This window comes from Marmota monax, unplaced genomic scaffold (genome assembly GCF_021218885.2).
Source record: "Marmota monax isolate L192 unplaced genomic scaffold, Marmota_monax_Labrador192_F-V1.1 WCK01_AAM20220418_F8-fsc01266, whole genome shotgun sequence".
NCBI classification, from domain to species: domain Eukaryota; kingdom Metazoa; phylum Chordata; class Mammalia; order Rodentia; family Sciuridae; genus Marmota; species Marmota monax.
In genome coordinates this window covers 62,347-81,891 of record NW_026694918.1, presented here as the reverse complement: position 1 = coordinate 81,891, position 19,545 = coordinate 62,347, and the positions used below count along the sequence as shown (strand labels likewise).

General features: G+C 43.1%; 2 protein-coding genes across 6 annotated transcripts in view; one reads left to right on the top strand and one right to left on the bottom strand.

Annotated features, from left to right (window-relative positions):
* Window positions 1-4,208: 4,208 nt before the first annotated feature.
* On the top strand, window positions 4,209-15,042 carry LOC124081082 (neuferricin; the record flags this gene model as incomplete). Of its 2 annotated transcripts, none has more annotated exon segments than XM_046427215.2 (3): window positions 4,209-4,349; window positions 7,028-7,214; window positions 9,377-15,042. In XM_046427215.2, coding segments are annotated over 3 exon segments (545 nt in total), but the record flags the coding sequence as incomplete, so codon positions are not given.
* LOC124081080 (rabankyrin-5) overlaps window positions 14,948-19,545 on the bottom strand; it is a 55,001-nt gene continuing 50,403 nt past the window's right edge. For all 4 annotated transcript variants that reach the window (XM_058573562.1, XM_058573563.1, XM_046427211.2 and 1 more), the window contains one exon: window positions 14,948-19,007. In XM_058573562.1, coding sequence (XP_058429545.1) covers window positions 18,875-19,007 — 133 coding nt within the window. In that variant the 3' untranslated portion in view covers window positions 14,948-18,874. The remainder of the gene's footprint in view (window positions 19,008-19,545) is intronic.

Here is a 19,545-nt window from a genome sequence, read left to right as displayed (position 1 = left end):
CACTGATATTAAATTAGCATCTTCCACTTGTCATTATCTTAGAGGAACTGGGAAGCTGCCTCTGGCCCTTACATACAAATCACTTCCTTCTCTCCAAGCTCAGCACACATTCCAGCAAGGGGCGCATCTTATCCAGGGGCTACCTAGCAGAGCTGTTTTTTATTTTTATTTATTTATTTATTTTTTTGAGAATTTTTAGTATTTATTTTTTAGTTTTCGGGGACACAACATCTTTGTTTGTATGTGGTGCTGAGGATCGAACCGGGGCTGCACACACGCCAGGCGAGCGCGCTACCGCTTGAGCCACATCCCCAGCCCCGCTGTTTTTTATTTTGTACTTGCCAGTTGAGAGCACTTTTTGGTACACTGTCCTGCTACATGCTAATTCACTTGTTATGGATGTCTGCATAAGTATGGGCAAAAAACCCTTTCATTTCTGAGGTGATTTTTTTCTTTTGCACTGAGCTCTACTGAGTTCCTGTTTGCCTGATATTCATTAAATATCCATCTATTGACTGCTACCATGTTTTCTACCTTACAGTAGATCCTGAGGATTAAGAAATTAGATGCCCACATAGTCTAGTAGGGAATGAGACATATTCATTTATTCATTATTGTTTATTTACTATATTTTTATTGATATGATCCACAGAAAATATGTCCCTTTCAGTGGGGGTTTTTTAAGTTAGAAACTCGTGCAAACATCACTAATTCCAGAACATTTTTACCACCCAAAAAGAAAATCCATATCCATTAGCAGTCATACTCTGTTCCCTCCTGCCCCCACTCCTGGCAACCCCTACCTACTTTGTTTCTGTACATTGACCTATTCTATGCATTTCATGTAAATAGAATCATATATGTTGTCTTTTTTGCTTGGCTTCTTTTACTTAGGGTAATGTTTTCAAGTTTCATCTGTAATGTATCATTGTGTATCCATACAGCATCCCTTTTTCTAGCTAAATAATATTCCACAGTGTTGATATGCCATATTTTATCTATGACGAACTTTTTGGATTGTTTCTCCTTTTTTGTCTAGGACAGTTATGTGCAGCATGCGTAGGCACATTTGAATATAAGATGTTGTGTGAATGTATGTTTTTAGTTTTCTTGGGTATATACCAAGAAGCAGAATAGCTATTATGATAAATCTGTTTAACTTTTTTGTAAACTGCCAAATATGCAATGGCTGCACCATTGTATAATCCCACCAGGAATAAATTTGTTTCAGTTTCTCCACATTCTCACCAAAATTCTTTTAAGTCTTTTTTTACTATAGTCATTCTAGTGAGTTTGAAGCAGTATCTCACTGAGATCTTAATTATTTGCATTTCCCTAATAGTTAACAGTGTTAAGCTATGAACTTGATGAGCAATTGTGTATCTTTGGAGAAAGGTCTATTCAAATCCTTTGTTTTTCAACTGTATTGTATTGATTTTTGAATTGTAAGAGTTCTTTATATTATGGCTGCTAGACTTTTATCAGATATATGATTTGTAAGTGTATTCTCCCATTCTGTAGGTTATCTTTTCATTTAAAAAATATTTATTTTTTGGCAATCCTGAAGATCAAATCAAGGGCCTTCTTCATGCTAGGCAAGTGCTTTCCTTTGGAGCGACACTCCAGCCCCTTCATTTTCTTGATCATGACTTTTGATATACAAAAGTTTTAAATTTTGATCAAATTCAATTTATCTATTTCCTTTGATTGTGCTTTTGATATCCTGTTTTTTTAAAGAGAGAGTGAATGAGAGAGAGAGAGAGAATTTTAATATTTATTTTTTAGTTATCAGCGGACACAACATCTTTGTTTGTGTGTGGTGCTGAGGATCGAACCTGGGCCACACGCATGCCAGGCGAGCGCGCTACCGTGTGGGCTACATCCCCAGCCCCTGCTTTTGATATCCTAAGAAATCATTGCCCAGTTAAGATCACAAAGATTTACATCTGTTTTATTCCAAGAGCTTTATATTTTTAACTGAAAAATTCAAGTCTTTGATCTATTGATGTTGGGAGCCACAACCAAGTCAAGGTGGCGCCTGGCATTTTGCCAGAAGGAGTGGTTGAGAGGCAATGCCAGCGAGCCATTAGGATGATGATGGTTAAGTTAAGCTGTGTATGGTTATTGGGATAATGACTGATTGCTGTAACTGGATGATGCTAAATTGAAGCAAGCTGTGTGTTCAGTTGTGTATATGAACCCCTGCTGTCCGGCAATAAGGCGGCTCCTGCTACCTCCGCTGCCTGCTACTTTTGAGTTCCCCGTTGAGTTCTCTCGGAGTTTCGGTGGAGTTCCGGTTGTGTTCCCATGGGTTAGGACAATAAAGTAGTTCCTGTTTGAACCTACAAGTGGCTCGTGACCTCCCGGTTATTTCGTGCCCAGCCAGACTGCGGCATATTTTAAGTTAATTTTGTATATGGTATGAAGTAGGGGTCCAATTTCATTCTTTTGCTTGTGGCTCTTCACATGTTCCAGCACCCATTTGTTGAAAAGACTGTTCTTTTCCTTTGAATTGTCTGGGCACCTTTGTTAACAATCAGTTGGCTTTAAATGTATAGATTTCCAAGTTCAACAGTGAGGTGCTAAGAAACTCAGTGAGACCCTGTCCCTAAATAAAATACAAAAATGGGTTTGGGATGTGGCTCAGTGGACAAGTGCTCCTAAGTTCAATCCCCAATACCAAAAAAAGAAAATGTATAGATTTCATTCAGTCCATAGCTATTGGGAACTTGACTCAAGATTAGGCACTATACCAGACACTGGAGAATCAATATTAAATGAGGTTGGGTGTTCTTTTCCTTGATAAATGTACAGGCTAGTAATAGAAAAGACAAGACATTAAGTGAATTATGCAATTAATGAATTATTTTGTGATAATCATTAAAAAAGACTAGTTTTATCAGGGACCCTAACCTAGCTGAGGAGGAGAGAAAGACAAAGAAAAAGCATGCGCGCATGCATGCATATAGTGAATAATGTAGAAAGTGGTGAGGCCAGATGGGCAGCCATTGGTGCATGACATGTTAAGAACTTTGGACAGGGCTGGGGATGTGGCTCAAGCGGTAGCGCGCCCGCCTGGCATGCTTGCGGCCTGGGTTCGATCCTCAGCACCACATACAAAGATGTTGTGTCCACCAAAAACTAAAAAATAAACACTAAAAAAATTCTCTCTCTCTTTAAAAAAAAAAAAAAAGAAAAACTTTGGACATTGCCATAGGACAAAGGAAAGTTATTCAGGATATTTGGGGGGGGGGCGGGGCAGAGGAATGACATGATGAATTCATGTTTAAAATATCATTCTTGGGTTGGGGATGTAGCTTAGTGGTAGAATGCTTGCCTAGCATGTGCAAGGCCCTGGGTTTGATCCACAGCACTGCAAAAAAAGAAAGTCTAAGTGTTATATGGAGAATATATTTGTGGGGCAAGAACGAATGTGGAAAAATCTGCTAGGTGTCTGCTGTGACAGTTTAGATGTGAGCTGATGGCAGCCTGGGCTTGCTTGGTGGCATGTGGAGACAAGTAGATACAAGAACTTTTTTGGAAGGAAAAATAGGACTTGGGCACTGAGTACTTGTGAGGGGTGAAGGAGGTGTCAAGGATCACATTCCTGGAATGGTTGACATTTACTGAGATAGGAAAAACTAGAGTAGGTGCAGGTTTCCTGGGGTAGGAGTTGCTGATGACTATTAGTTCACTGTGAACATTTTGAACTTGTGATGTCTGTAAGATGACTGAGTGACGGTGAGTAGGTAGTTGGATATATAGGTCTGGTACCCAAGAGAGGTCTAAACTAAAGATACATCTTTGGTGATCTTTGACACCAAAAGATGTCATACATCTTTGACATACATGTAGAATTTGAAAACAGAAGCATGAATAAGGTTGTCAAGTGAGAGGGTGTAGACAATAATCATTCCCTGAGGCTTGTGACAGGAGCTAAAAAAAGAGGAAGAAAACCAGGAAGTTAGCATCATGGAAGCCAAAGGAAGTGGTCAGCTGTATTAAATGTTACTGAAAGTAAATGAAAGAATGTGCCAAATGTCAAAGAAATGTATTTTCCAGATTCAGGGGTGTCTATCACAGAGGAGGGGGATTACATTTCCTGGAGAATGGAGGTTATCAGGACAATCTTTTTTGAAAAGAAATTTTTAAGTTCATACAGTGTTGGTAATTTACAACTGAATCTGTTGGAAACTTCTCTCCTGCAGGCCGAGATGCATCCAGAGCATTTGTGACTGGAGACTACACTGAAGCAGGCCTTGTGGATGATGTAATTGATCTGTCCTTCTCTGAGATGCTGATACTTCAAAATTGGCTTTTATTCTATGAGAAGAATTATGTTTTTGTTGGTGGGTAGTCCACAGGTCATTTCCATAGATTTCACTTGGTTGTTCTGCAGAGTTTTTCAAAAGGCCAGATTTATTTATGAATTGGGCTAAAGGTTAAAATATGAAAAATTTTATATATATATATATTTTAATGTAGTTCAGTGTGGAGTTCTTGCTTAGCATGCATGAGACCATGTGTTTCATCCCCAGCATCCTCCCACCCCCAAATCTGAAAACCAGCTCTGGATTTTTCACTTTAAACTCTGGTTATTAGTGTGGCAGTGAGCCCCTGATGGAGATGGATGGGCATCTGTTTTTATCACAGTCATGGAAGAGGATTGCCAAACCATTTGCCTTGGCCTCAGCTGCCCAAAGCCGATGAGTGCCTGTCCCATTCTTGAACTAAGCCAGCTCCAGGAGGGCAGCTTCACTGTCTCACTCTTTTCCAGGCATCTAGCTTCAGCATACAGCCCGGAAGCTTGAAGTCTAAATTGGTGTGCAGTTTGATAGTACCTTTTTATTTTGCTCTCTAAGGAGACCCAAAATCTTGAGTGAACTGTCTCCAGGGTGGAATTTATGCTAATCAGACATTTTTTAGCTGGATGTGAGGCACACACCTGTAATCTCAGCAACTCAGGAGGCTAAGACAGGAGGATCACAGGTTCAAGGCCAGCTTCAGCAACTTAGTGAGACCCTGTCTCAAAAAAATAAAAAGGGCTGGGGATGTAGCTCAGCAGTAAAGAACCCCTGGTTTTTTCCACCAGTACCAATGATTGAATGAAAGAAGGAGTGAATATTTGTTAAACGCAATTGTGTAAGGTATGGCACCTGCTACTTACTGGTGATACATGAGGGAACTCATCTCAAATGAAAAGATAACTAACAGTGTCCTAAGACACTGCTAAGAATAGATTCCTTGAAAGGCACTGAGAGCTGGGAAGGCTAAGAAATTTGTATTTTAGGAAGCCATTCTAGGGTTTTAAATAGGCATAGAAATGACATGGTAAGATGCATGTTTATTTATCTATCTGTTTTGTCTATCAATCCATTCATCTTGGGTGTTGAACCCAGGGTATTCTATCATTGAACTAAATCCTCAGTCTATTTTATTTTTCATTTTGATACGCAGTCTCATTAAGTAGCCATCCCTGACCTTATGATCCTTCTGCCTTGGCCTCCCAAGTAGCTGGGATTGCAAGTGTGCTCTGCCATGCCAGGCTCAATTCATGTTTTGTCCAAATGCTTTGTGGATAAAGAACTGTAGGGGGGCCTGAGATGACACAGAGACTTCTTGGGAGGCTATTGTCACAGTCTGTGGTTTGGTTTAAGATGGTAGTGGTGGAAATGGAAAGAAATGGACAGAATTGAGATATGTTTTAGAAGTAGGATTGACAAGATTCACTAATGGATTAGACATAAATTAAGGGAAGTATATATTTGGATGTGAAAGAGGGGGAGTCAGAGAGATCCAAGGCTCCTCATCCAAATAACAGAGGCCAGAAGTGACATAAAAAGATTTGAGGAAGTCAGAGAGGGATTGGACTTGACATGAACGGAATCCTGAACATGTAGAATATACATGCCAGTGGAATCTGAGTCAGTTCTTGGTGACTGCAGAGGTAGGACACACACAGCTGGGGACAGGCAACACATAATACCACCTATGTAATCAAACCTTACAGAAGTGCTTTCTGTTGTTTCCCTTTCCCCGTGACAGAAGCTGGCTGTGATGGCCATTTTTACCTCAAGACTTGGACACATTAGGACCCTGCACCCAAGGAGAACTGATCTGTTTTGGTTCTGGCCTGTAGGCTGCAGACCACTTGCTAGCTGCTGCCATAGTTTGGACTTTAATTTTGAGAGGCATTTTAAATGAAAACCAGTTTCCAGTCATGTCCACTGAAAGCCTGAGCCATTGAAGGGGAGAAAGTGGGCATCAGGCCAGACTTCTTACTAGCTTCATAGCCTTCCCTAGTTGCTGGATCTCCTAATTTCTGTCTTATAGATATGAAAACAATTATTTCCCTCAGATAGGTTGCTATGGGGATTTTAAACTGTTGGTGAAGTGCTGATACAAAGTAAGTATATATAAGTATATATAAGTATATAGCATAGTGTCCGATACAAAGTAAATGCTCAGTAAATAACTTGTAAATAGTTTGATTTGAGCAGAATTGAGTTGCACAAATGTAAACCAATAAGCTATTCATTCAAACATTTGTTGAATACCTACTGTGTGCCCTAAGCTTTGTAAAGCATTAGTAAATGAATCACACAATGTTCTACCTTCAGGGAACCGATGTCTGGAGGCAAGAAAGATTCAGGAATTTCTGCACTGGAGGATAGTTCAGACAGAACAGGGATGCTTATATATGGAGTCTTGTAGGATGCTGACAGAGACTGAGAAGGCACCAAAAGTCCTTCCAGGGCTGTGGTGTAGCTCAGTGGTAGAGAGCTTGCCTAGCATGTGCAAAACATGGAGTTTGATCCCCAGCACTACATTCACACATATGCACATACATGCGTGCACTCGCACAAAGTGTCTCTAGTACAAGTTCTCAATAAGCAAGTACCCAACAGGCTATTGTAGTGCACTGAATTCCAAACCCCTGGGAACTTGAGCTTGATTCCAATGGCTCAGCATCTGTTCATGCTTCTCCCCAACTTTTACTCTGACTTCAGCTCTCCTGTTACCACAGGAAGGGTGATAGGAAGGTTCTATGGAGAAGATGGGCAGCCAACCCCAGAACTGATTCAGGTGGAAGCCATGATGGTCAAAGGCCTGGAGGCAAATAAATGGGAACAGAAAGAGAAGCAGAAGTTCCCACCCTGCAATGCTGAGTGGAGTGCCACCAAGGGTAGCCGGTTCTGGTGTTCCCAAAAGAGGTAAGCCAGCTTCTGCTCCCTTCCATCTCTTATCCAAATCAAACTTCTAGGCTGTCCTGCCTGCATTGTTCAGGGAATCCATGAATTAATTGTTAACCCAGGGAACTTTTTCAAAATACATGTGCTGTATAATAGTGACTCAACTTTGGTTGCATGTTAGATCTTCTGGGGAAATTTTAAAAAATGACTGATGGTGGGATCTTCTTCCAAATGATTGAGTAACACTAGGATTCAGACTTGGATCTGAGATTTGAGTATCTCCCACTGTCCCCTGCCCCAAGACCCTGGGGGTCTGGCAGTGAGGAGCAGGCATGAGTATTGTTTCTCAATTACTTTGACACATTCAGCCAACTATGATTTGGGTTTCTTGTCTGCCAGTGCACATTATTCCTGCCTGCTGGAGAAAAGGATGGGAAGATGGCCCATGCCATGATGCCCTTTAAAGGCACTGCACATTCTGAGTAATTCCAGGAGGTACAGGCTAGATGGAAAAGTCTTTCCCTGCAAGAACAAAGTGAGGTGAGCCTGATTAGAAATGATGCCACAGAGATTGTTCCGGGTTGGTTTGGGAAGCTGGAGAAACTGGTGTTTTTACTACTTTAATCATGAGGCCAGCCAGACTTGAGGTTCAACTCAAGACTCTCAAATTGCCTTTAGCTTTACTAAAGGGACAAAGGAAACCAGAAACTGGACAAACTTTCTAGCCTCAAAGACCTCAAAATGAGTCCAGTTCTCACTGAAAAGGGACAGGGACTGTTGGGGGGAGTTCACATCCCTAAGTGCTAAACTGTGTAGATTCACCCTCTTCTGCAGGGCAGGTGGCTCATTGTGTGGACAAGAGCAAGCAGTCAAAGCTATCAGTTTTCCCTAGACCCTGCTACTATATCATCACCCATTAGAGGAGCGGGGTAAAGGAAGGTGCAGGAAGGAAAGGCCTTTCTCTCCTGAACACCATTTTTGAAGATTCAGCTTCTCTAGTGTCATGGGTCATGTGAGAACCTGGCCTTTGCACTTTAGGGGGAGGAGCTGGGATCTGAGTGGGCTTTCCTGGGGCACAAGTTCAAATGCAGGTGGCCTGAGAACACTTGGCTGCCATAGGTCATCCCATGGGCCTATGGAGTACATTTAGATGCTTGCCTGTGCTCTGCTGGAAAGCCTGCCTCCCTTTCCCTCCTGTCTGTCTCCTGAACCCTGCCTTGCTTTCAGGACTGAGCTGCTCAAGTGAATGTGGGGGCCCTATCCCTGAGCCTCAGCCCAGTTTGTTGTTTTTGAGAGAAATGTGTGTCTCTGAGAGAAATGAGCTCTGAAGATAGGACTCAGATATGGAGTAAGGATCACCAGTGGAATGGATGGCTAGATGGGAAGGAGGTATTTGGGGCCCCAACAACCTTGTTCTTAGGTAAGCTACAAGTGGGATGGTTTCTAACTGGGTAGGAGTTTTTCTGACAGCAAGTAATCCTTGTCCCAGGCACTGGAACATATATGAGGTATCAATTCTAAGAATCTCATTTTCCTTTCGCAAGACCTCTGAGTCCACAAGACACAGAACTCGGTACCCTAACATGAGTTAGGTCTCTGTCTAGGACAGGAGGTTGCCAGACTATGTTGGGCCGAGCTGAATCCTCTTATCTCTGAAGCCTGGTGCCATCAAGAGCTAGGCCTATACAAGGACAGCTGGCAACAACTCTTGATGTGAGTGGCTCCCAGAGAAGGCTGACTTAGCTGGCCAAGACCTACCAAGTTGCCCAATTCCCACCAAGTTCCCAGGCCCTAAAGTTAAGATGTCCTGCACTGGGATAGAATGGGGACTAGAGAAGAGAAGCTTACATGCTCAAAGGTGGGATCCTTTCCCAGCTGTCAGCATCCTACAGGGAAGAGGTGCTGCCTTTTTCAAAGGCACTAAGCAACAGCCAAAGAGCAGTGAAAGGGACAATGGGCACTGTCTTTGACCCCGAGAAAGTGGTGTTGGTGCCATGCAGGGGAAGCTGGAGGAAGTCAGGAGAGCAAGAAGGCTTGGGCTGAATGTTGCAGAATGCAGCTTGGGATAGCACTAAGGTAGGAAGTGGAATGGCTTCTCTTTTTCATAAGTTCTCACTGGCTACTTCCTTTGCTCTTTGTCACAGAAAAACTCACCAAGGAGACCTCTTTTTTTCTGTCCATAGTGGAGGTGTGAGCAGAGACTGGATTGGCGTCCCCAGAAAACTATATAAGCCAGGAGCCAAGGAACCCCGCTGTGTTTGTGTGAGAACAACCGGCCCCCCTAGTGACCAGCTGCCTGACAACCCTACACACACAAATCGTGGGGACTTGGATGACCCCAACTTGGGGGAATACACAGGCTGCCCGCCTCTGGCCATCACATGCTCCTTCCCACTCTAAGCTGACACCCTGAATCTTGATAACACAGGGAACCCTGCCGAGAACTTATGCTCCTGTGTCCTAGGATGGCCCCTGGCATGAGACAGAAAGGTCTTGAAGGAATCTGACCACATCCTGCAAATGTGCCTCACCATGGGCTCCCCATTCTGGTGACAGGCAAGAGATTGGCAGCCAGCCTCATACTTGTCTGCCTGTTCTGACACTATTACCCCTAGGCCTATTTGTGACCTTCCTTCAGAGCCCTCAGAAATTAATGGGCACAGATATGACCAATTCAGAAATAATGGGATAAACAAGGGGAAAGCTCTGAGTTTTCTTTCCTGTGGACTCCCAAGCTGCCTAATCAGCTGCCAGCCTGGGCCCTGCCCATAACCCCAGCTCTGTCAGCATCTGAAGCAGTGGCAGAAAGGGGCAGTGTCTCAGCAGATACAACCCAAGAAACTGTGCACGTTAACAGCACCAGCGGAAGGAAGAACACTTGTGATCACTGACTTTCATGACTTTTCTTCTGACTTCCACCCCAAGGCAAACTTGAATTTACAACCCAAAGCCCGTTGGCTTGATTAGAGCTCCTGCAATAAGCATGGATAATAAAATGGGGTAGGCCAATTCTGGAATTGGAAAGTTTTTGCACATACATGGCTGCAGCAAATCCATGTGTCTCTGAACAAAATAACAATTTAAAGCAAGGATATTCTTTTAAACACTTAAAATCAGGTGTGGTGTGTTTATAATGGGAGAAGTCTGCATAGTGATTGAAAGGTAGTTTTGCTATAAAGTTAAGTGGTTAGCCTAACATCAGCATCTAGGCAAGACTGCAAATGTCATTGCAAAGAGCCCTGACTCAAAGTGGCTGGGCTTGCAACCTCTCCAGCAGTGTGTATGTCTAAGGTCATCTGTAATCACCTACACTTGACAAATTTCATACTCTGTTACCTTTTTTTTTTTTTTTTTTTTTTTTGATGCTGGGGATTGAATCCATGGCCTTGTGCATGAGAGGCAAGCACTTTACCAACTGAGTTATATCCCCAGCCCTCTCAGTTATTTCTTGAATTCTTATTAAATAGATGAGGGCAAGGAATGTTTCTGGTTCACAGATAAGGACATGAAGACTGATGCTGTTACAGGTTGTGGGCTTGCCTTATCTGAGCCTTCCCCTCAGCTCTCTCTCCATCCCCACCCCAGGCCTACCCCACCTAGACCTGTACCTCTTCCTGTCTCTTGCCCTTCCCTTTGAGTATGCATTAAAGAGGTCACTTCTATGACATCACAAATAAAACACTGTCCCTCAACCCCATGGTAGTGGGTAATTATCAAACCTACTTCCTCTTACAGCCAAGCATTTTGAAAGAATAGCTTATACTCAGGATATTTGTTTTTCAACCCTCATTTGCTATGTAGCAGTCACCTGCCTTCTCTACTCAGTAGCAAGATCAATTCTGTACTGGTAAACACCATAGTCACAGTCAATTCTTATCTACCTTGAGCTCTTGACCCTGTTGACCATAAGGTCCTCCATGGAACCCTTTTAGCTTTATCCTGGTTTCCTTTTCTCCCTCTGACTCTTCCTTCTCAGTCTCCTTGAACACCTGGCCTCCTCCATGAACCTCTTTCTACTGGCTCTCCTCCCTCCTATTTCAGCAGCCACTTTTACTGCCAGGCTGTACCTCCAGAATGAGCAGCTTTCCAGTCTTCCCCGTTTTTGATACTGTTTTCATCATTCCACCCACAGCCCTTGTTCTCCAGGAGAGCTGCACCTCCATCTCCACCTGACCCCAAGAAAAAGTCCTGGCAATTGGTCATAGCTCCTTCCTCCCTCCTTCCCACCACTCTCCAAATCCTGCAAGTCCTACTTCCTCAGTTCTCTTGCCATTCCTGTATCTATTCCTGAACTATTCTGGAACTACTGCAGGAGTCCACACTCCTTCCTCCACACTGCTGCAAGTCATCTTTCCTTGCGATGACAGGGCTCACCATACCCCATAGATGTAGAGGACTACATCTATGAGGACTAAGTGCCAGATCTCCAGAACCTGCAAAGGTGGCTTTTCTGTGGCCTATCTCCTTCTAGTCCCTGTATCTCCTGTATCCTCCCATGTACATCTGCTCTCCAGCCTTCCTCTCAAAGTATTATGCCTACAATGCCTTCACACATGTGGTTTCCTCTGCCTAGAACAATATCTTCTCTGCTTTTTTCTTCAAAATCCAGCCTCTCTAGGATGCCTTCATTAACCACTGGCCCAGAGGCTGGATTTAAATGCATTTGCCCTAAGTTCCCATAGCACTCTGTTCACTCCCATAAGAATATATCAGTGTGCTTTAGCCATGCATTTCCTATCAGCCTCTTTTCAGTGGGTCACACTCTTTGAGGACAGAAGCGCAGGTTCTTCAGCTTTGTACACACATATTCACAGTCCTCAACATGTGGCAAGGGCACAGGGTTAGATCTATTTTGGCAATGAAGCAACTAAGGCCCCCTAAAACTTAAGATGCCAGAGCAATGCAGCTGAGCCTGGAATTTGGTTTTTGACTCCTGATTCAGTGCTATTTCCATTCCGCCACTTTTTTGCATGTCTGCTCTCCTTGGGGCAGAAGCAGAAAGCAGGAGAGCTGAAATTAGGACCTTGTTCTGAGTTTCCCACAGCTCTGAGGTCAGTGCCTGAGGCTCCTTCAATTCCAGGTTAACTGGAAACTAATCACTCCTTTGGTCATTCAGCAAGTACCATTAAGACCTTACTAAGTTCTTACGAAAGCCGGGTGATGTGGTGCAGGCCCTGTAATCCCAGTGGCCTGGAGGCTGAGGCAGGGATTTCTCAAGCCAGCCTCAGCACCTCAGTGAGACCCCATCTCATTAAATAAATTACAAAATAGGGCTAGGGGTGTGGCTCAATGGTTGAGTGTGCCTTGCACCAGAAGAAAAAAGAAAAAAAAATCTTACTAAGGGAGAGGCATTGAATTGCGTGAGGATAGGGGAAAGTGAAGATCCTAGCCTCTGGGACTTACTGTATGGTGGAGGAGCCAGAGGCCATTCTTGGGCAGGAGTGCAGGGATAGTGTGAGGGACAAGCCCAGAGATGTGTAGACCCTTCAAAACAAACTGCAAAAGGAGCAAAACAGGTGTCTTTAGTGGACTTTGGCAGAGTCTAGAAGGTGCCTGGTCTCTGACTGAAGCAAAACTTCTGAACCCACGTTCCAGGACAAATTGGCCAGCCTTGGGCACCTGCTCAGTTCCTTGTTCAATGAGAGCTCATTTCTCCTTTGCTGCCAACCACTTACTTAGTGGTAAAGAACTTCCCTCATGTTAGAGCAAATAATTCATGATTCGAAGGGCTCTGTCATAAGCTGGTGATTAATGGAGAAATGCCTCTTCTCTTTCCAGTAAATGTAACCCTGGGCAAAACTGCAGAGAAGGGCAGTCCCTTCCTGATGGAAGCCACAGAAAGTCCAGCTTAGGCTGAGCACTCAGTTAGATTTGAGGGAAGTAGAAGAAAATGTATTGGGCAACTGTGCCAGGCTGTGCCCTGTGCAAGGAGCTTTGTTCTCATTTAATCTCCATGTCAGCCTTGAGAGGTTTCCATTTTATGGCCCAGAAAAGAGGGATAAAGTTCTCTCCATCTTTTACTAGAGGTAGAATTTCCTTAGCTACCATACCTGCTTCCTACCACACAGCCATTATATAGCTGTTATCAATGATTAAAGTAGCCATCAAGTTGACAGAACTGAGCTTTTTTTTTTCCCCCACACCAGTGAACAGTGTCAAAAGAAAAAGGCTGGGCAACTGCTGGCCAACATGTTGAAGGTAATCTCATCACCTGCCTTTCAATTCTGAGAATTCAGTTTGCTATGAACACAAAACTAAGAGGAGCCTGGATTTAAAAAAAAAATTTTTTTTTAGTTGTAGATGGACACAACAATACTTTTATTATTTATTTATTTATTTATATGGTGCTGAGGATCAAACCCAGTGCCCCACGCATGCAAGGCAAGCAAGCTACCATTGAACACAACGCCAGCCCTAAGTCTGGGTTTTTTAGTGACATCTCAGTCACTGTATAATGAAGCCTGTCAAAACCCCCATCTCATCTCTTGCTTTGCTCTAGGAAAAGCTGGTAACTAAAACCTCAATCCCACAGAAAGGTTGGGGCTGTGTCCCTCTGAGGGCAACCCTGAGCTGGACCCCTCTCCCTTGAGACTGTGCTGTTCTGCTAGAGGCCCCAGATTTGGTCAAGTGGGCAGCAGAGAGAGATTGCAGCCATCAACCTCCTCCAGAGGCCCTAGGGTGAGAACACGAGAACCTGTGTGCTTGGAAGAAAGGAAGGACATATTAATGACTACTGATCATTTTCCTCCGGGCAGACTTGTGAGCTAGGAAAGACTCTGGTCACCTCAATTATATAGACAGGGAAACTTAGGCACAGAAATTATGCAGCTTGCCCAATACTATCAGCGAATCAATGACAAAGCAGAAGTAAAGCCCAGTGCTCTTTCCTGGTTGGGCAAAAACATGAAAGTCAACATCCACCAGGCTGCTAATTGTGCTACACATCAGTGACAGGGTGATTATCTTCAAGGACAGCTACTAGAATTACTTGGGATTGTTGGGCATGGTGGCACATACCTGTAATCTCAGCAGCTCAAGAGGCTGAGGCAGGAGGATTGCAAGTTCAAAGCCAGCCTCAGCAACTTAGCAGTCATAAGCAACTTGCAAGACCCTGTCTCAAAAAACAAAAAGGGCTGGGGATGTAGCTCAGTGGTTAAGCACTCCTGGGTTCAATTCCTGGCACAAAAAAAATTATTACTTGGGATTAAGTGGAAGTTCTTAATAGTGCCTATTAACCATAAGAGAATACATTGGAGAATAAGGTGTATCAAAACTGGTTGGAACTGGGGGTTAAGCAAAATGAAAGGTAAAGAAAGGGAATACAATGTTAGTGCAATAAAGTGTTTTGAGGGCCAGGTGAGCTACTAGATTTGTACAGGGGTTTTATGAATCACTAAATCTTAATTTGTAAGCCCCTAAGCCTTCTATAGTTTGCTCTGAAGCTGGTGGTGCCAGACTTCCCTTCAAACCTTGAATGGATCTCCTTGAGTTGCTCCTAAATAATGGAACCAGAGGGGTTATTTTCAGGATCCTTTGAGGAATTTCCATGGGATCAGGAACTGGGATTATGCAACTTCAACCACACCCATTGCCATGCACTGAAAAGTCTGGACCCAGAGCACAGAAGTTCAGGCAGTTGCTTGCTTTCCCTGAAATAGCTACTTTCTGACTTGTTATCACCAGTATGTTTCTGGAAAAATGTTGGAATTCAAATGTTCCTAGAGGATAGCTGTTAAAAGAAATTTATTCACATGTCAAGAGGTTTTTGTTTGTTTTTAATGCTTATTGGTACTTCTGCATTAGAAGTAACTACAAATGTCTTATTAAAGTTTCCACTTGAAATGCACAATTTTACCTCATTTTATTATAAGGAATTGTTACAGAAAATCCAAATATCAGTATTTGAAAAATACATTCCATTACACAGACTCAAAAAAAAAAAAAAAGCCCATAAGCGCCATGGTCCTATATGATGCCATTATCCCACACTGAGCACCACCTCAAATGATGTGGAAGCCAAGGTGATCAACCCAAATGTGTACCTGCAGTTTCTGCCCAGCTACTGCCCTTGCCCTTGGTACCACAGGGTTGTCATGGAACAGCCAACTCCACACATCTACCAAAAAGGCAAGTCATTAGGTCAAGCAGTCTCAAGACTCCTTAGTTACAGAGAACCAATGTTGTCAGTTGTAACAGGTTAATATATTATTTACGCCACACAAAAGAGAAACTGTACAGATGATGATCTTCCAAAGAAAATGTTTAAGGCATCTACAACTTTTGGGGATTTAAGTGTTTTGTTTATATCTGGTCAGACACTCAGCTCTTCACGAAATCACTGCCACAGGGTGTGAGTGTGGCTTTCAGTGCCTGGGTAACCATTTTCTCTCTGCTGGCTCCTCTCTCCAGCTGGGAGGGGAAGCTCTGGTGCTTCACATGGTTATTCTGGAGCTTTTGTGAAGGAAGCGAGTGTTTCTATGATGGAAGTGTACATTTAATTGTGCATGCCACTGTCACCTGGATGTTTGCTTTGCCTCAGGTGTAAGCATTACATAATTCAGAAGTGTTCTTTTTCTCCGGATGAAGGAAACCTAGTGGAGCTCAGTGATCTTCCTGTTCCCAAGCCTTCCCTCCCCTCCATGCCTGTGGACAAGATTAACATAGGAACAGTTTATTACAATACATGAGACGTGAATAGGGAAGAATAGACCACATGCACACTGAGCTCCACACAGGGGCCCATTCGGGTATAGAGGGCGAAGCTGATCAGGGTGGTCAGAAATGACTGAAGGCTCTGAGGTAGAGGACTGAAGGTCATGTGGACCCCACTCCTTGGAGAGAATGTGGCAGGTGAATTGAGCAATCTAATCCAGCTTCAACTAAATTGGTAATTGGTGTTGACAGTGTACAGGCACAAAACTGCAAAAGGAACACGTGTTCTAATACATCATTCAGTGAGACACCACTGGAAAGATAACTGAAACTAGAGTCCTAAGTGTAGGCACTTAAGTTTGTGGGACATTTTTGTGTTAGAGGATCACGGCAAATTAGTTTAAGCCATTCAATTTATACATATCACATGGTTTGTACCTCTGTCTTAAGTCTGGCAACGATCAAGAGATAGTTACAGAGCTAATTTGGCATTAACAATGTTGAATGATGAAGCAAATTATATTTCAGCAAAGTTTATTCTTCCTGATCTATTCATTCACAATTGGCAACTTTCCAAATGAATAAAATTAAATTTTGCTACTAGTACTCAAGCTACTAATTAAAATTTAACAAGAACAGCTAGGCAGTTTTGTAGTCAAGTCTTGACAGCATGAAGAGCATAAGAGGGACACAGAGTGTGTCTGGTCCTGGCCAGGGCAGTGTATGTTGGGGTCCCACAGGGCAGATACCCTTCAAGGAGCCTGCTGAGTGCAGCCCAGTGAGCAGCAAGCAGTGTGTTAGATTTAGGGAGATTTCCTAAGACTTGGGAAAGAGGCCTATTCTATCACTACATGAATGCACCAGTGCAGAACTCAAAAAATGTTCCCCCGCATCCACGGTTGGTCAGTATCACTGCTGTCCCTGGACTCTGAATAAAAGCGTGAATCAACACATTTTAAACATGATCTTAAGATTTTAAGTGCAAGTATAGGCGAGACTGTTATTGAAACTGGCATGGGAGGGCAAGGGCAGAACAATCCCTGATTGAATTCCTGTCCTTTCCTTTCCACTGTGAACATTAAAAGAACAAGTATGTATGTACCGACCACCTCAATTCATATCTAAATCATAATTATTTTGCTTTCTAAATGTCAAGCTACCTAATGAAGCCCTATGTTCTTGTGGGCCTTTTTAGGCAACAGAAAATGGAAACTGACCACATGCTTAAACATGGTCATTTACCAAAACTTGGTCAAATATTTTATAAAAATTCTGTATGAAATATATCACAGACTGGGTGAAGGGAAATTTTTCTCATTTTTTTAAACATTGTGCACAAGCTCATATTAACATAAAAAGCATATATATCTTATAAATCACAGAAATATTTTTTAAAAGTAGCACTCTGGTTTATCAGCGCATTTTACACACATATTTAGGCAATAGAATGTTTAAATCTACAGCAACATAGAGGACATACCACTATCCAAAGGAGAAACAAACAAAACAGGGATGTTGCAAAATAATACTCAGTCCCTTTTACACATATATCCATACTTCATTAATGCAAAAAGAAAATGTAGTGGTTATTAAGTGTCTGAAAAAAATCAGTATTTTTGAGATTATTAATCTCTGAATATAACTATATAGCACATATTGTTCATCTCAGAATTGAATATTATTAAAAAGCAGTGGCAAAAGTTTCTTTTTCAATGTGCATTTTTTAAAAACTGGCCAAACCTTCAAAAGAAAAGGAGTTTAACACCTCAGAGTCAATAGATGTACGTACTAGCAGCAACTAAGGCCCAAATGAGTTCTGGAGGCCTCAATCAGCAATCAAGTCAGAGCCTTCCAAAATGGTTTGCACACACTTGGCCAGGGCCTTCAGCTATTGGCTTTTGGGGCAGGCAAGCTACACAGAACTGGGATCAACAGCACTAACAGCATAACCAGGAAAGGTTTCAGCAAGAAGCATTCATGTCAAGGAGATGGGATCTGCCAGCCTGAGGCTGGAGAAGGCCTTAGAGCTGCAGTCTTGTTGATCCCCCTCTCTGGGCACTTGGCCTATATGAATCTCTTGCTCTAAGAGACACTCAGCAGGAGTTTCCTCTAAGATTAGGGTGGGCTGAGGTCTAGCCACAACTGAACATTAGAATCACTGCTGTGAGGAGAATGTGTGAGTTTATTTTTGATTATGGATTTTTAAATAGGAATCACCAATGATGCAGCTATATAAAAAGTGCGGCACAATAAAAGTGCATTTCCTCCACCACTCACTTAGTGGCAGAGTGACTAAGGACTCCACAGACAGGACGCAGCAAGACGAGAGGATGAGACAGCTGCTAGGAGGTGTCAAGCCGCCACACTGTACTCCTGACACCTGGGCAGCATGAACACTAGTAAAGCTTTCAGTTGTTAAGGCCACGATTTTTCAGCTCTCATCTTTGAACCCTGTTTAGAAAGATTTCACCTTTTTAAAAGGGGCAGCTTGCTAAAAATACAGCTTAGCTTAAAAAAAGAAAAAGAAAAAAAGAAAAGACTTCAGGGTAAGAGGATCCTATTAACTTTATGAAAACACTGCAGAAAAGTCCAGAGCCACTTAACCTAGAGTGAAGCCAGCTCTCATGATACAGCCAGCTTCCCACTCTGTTAGGCTCTGCCTCGTAAGCCAGCCCAGGCAGGAAGACTTAGGAATGCTCTGAGATGGACACTAAACTACTGGAGGGAAAATGTTCTCAAAGTGTCCTTGAATGTTGCTAGCAGAATGGGGTCTAATTCCTATCATGTTTACCACTTAGGCTAAATGGCCTGGTCTGATTAGTGAGACATCTAGTGAACTCAATCACAGTCTGACATACTGACAATCATACAGAATTATTCGAAACGGGATCACGGTCCTTAATTGTTCCAGTATTGCCGCAGGAAGATGACTGCCAGCTCCTGCTCTAGGTGGGGGTCCGGTGGGGCAGGCTGGTGAGCAGAGCAGCTGCTGGGGAGGTGATGGGGATGTGGCCTGGGCGTCCTAGGAGCTAAGAGACTCCACCCAGTGTCAGTACATCAAAGCAAATGTTGCAGACTCGCACAGGCTTGTTCAGATCAAACTTTATAATAGGAATTTCCTTGGTAGAACATTTATGGCAAAGCAGACGTCCACAATGCCGACTGTGGAAGCAAAGAAAGGAAGTATGAGAGGGATCCTCACAAAGAGACTGCTGGGCACAGGAACAGACAAGGCTCTGTGGCCAATTCTGCCAATTACCAGCCAAGTTACTCCAATTCATGCATAAGTTTTAGTCCATAAAAACAAAATTCTAGACAATAATTAAGCTCAAGCAATACAGAAGGCTTCATTTAAAGATAATGAGCAGTTCAGCAAACAAAATGGCTCACTTTAATAGGGACAGCTCCTTAGTCCTCTCAGTACAGCAGCCAGCACTCAGGCACATTGTGAGGGCAATAACTCAGCTCTGCTACAAGCCCAGGGCAAATGACAGGCCTGGCAGACTATATGAGAGCTTTGTGCTGTAGCAGCCATCAGGAAAGACACCAGTTGGACTGCTCCCTGCCTTGCCTACATCTCTGAAGGACCCTGTTTGGTCCTGCCATTTCATCATTCCATTTGGTCACGTTTTGCCCAGGAGAGGATAAGATCCTGGAGAGTTCATAGCTTATCATAAAAAAGGCAGGTGACAGAGGACTT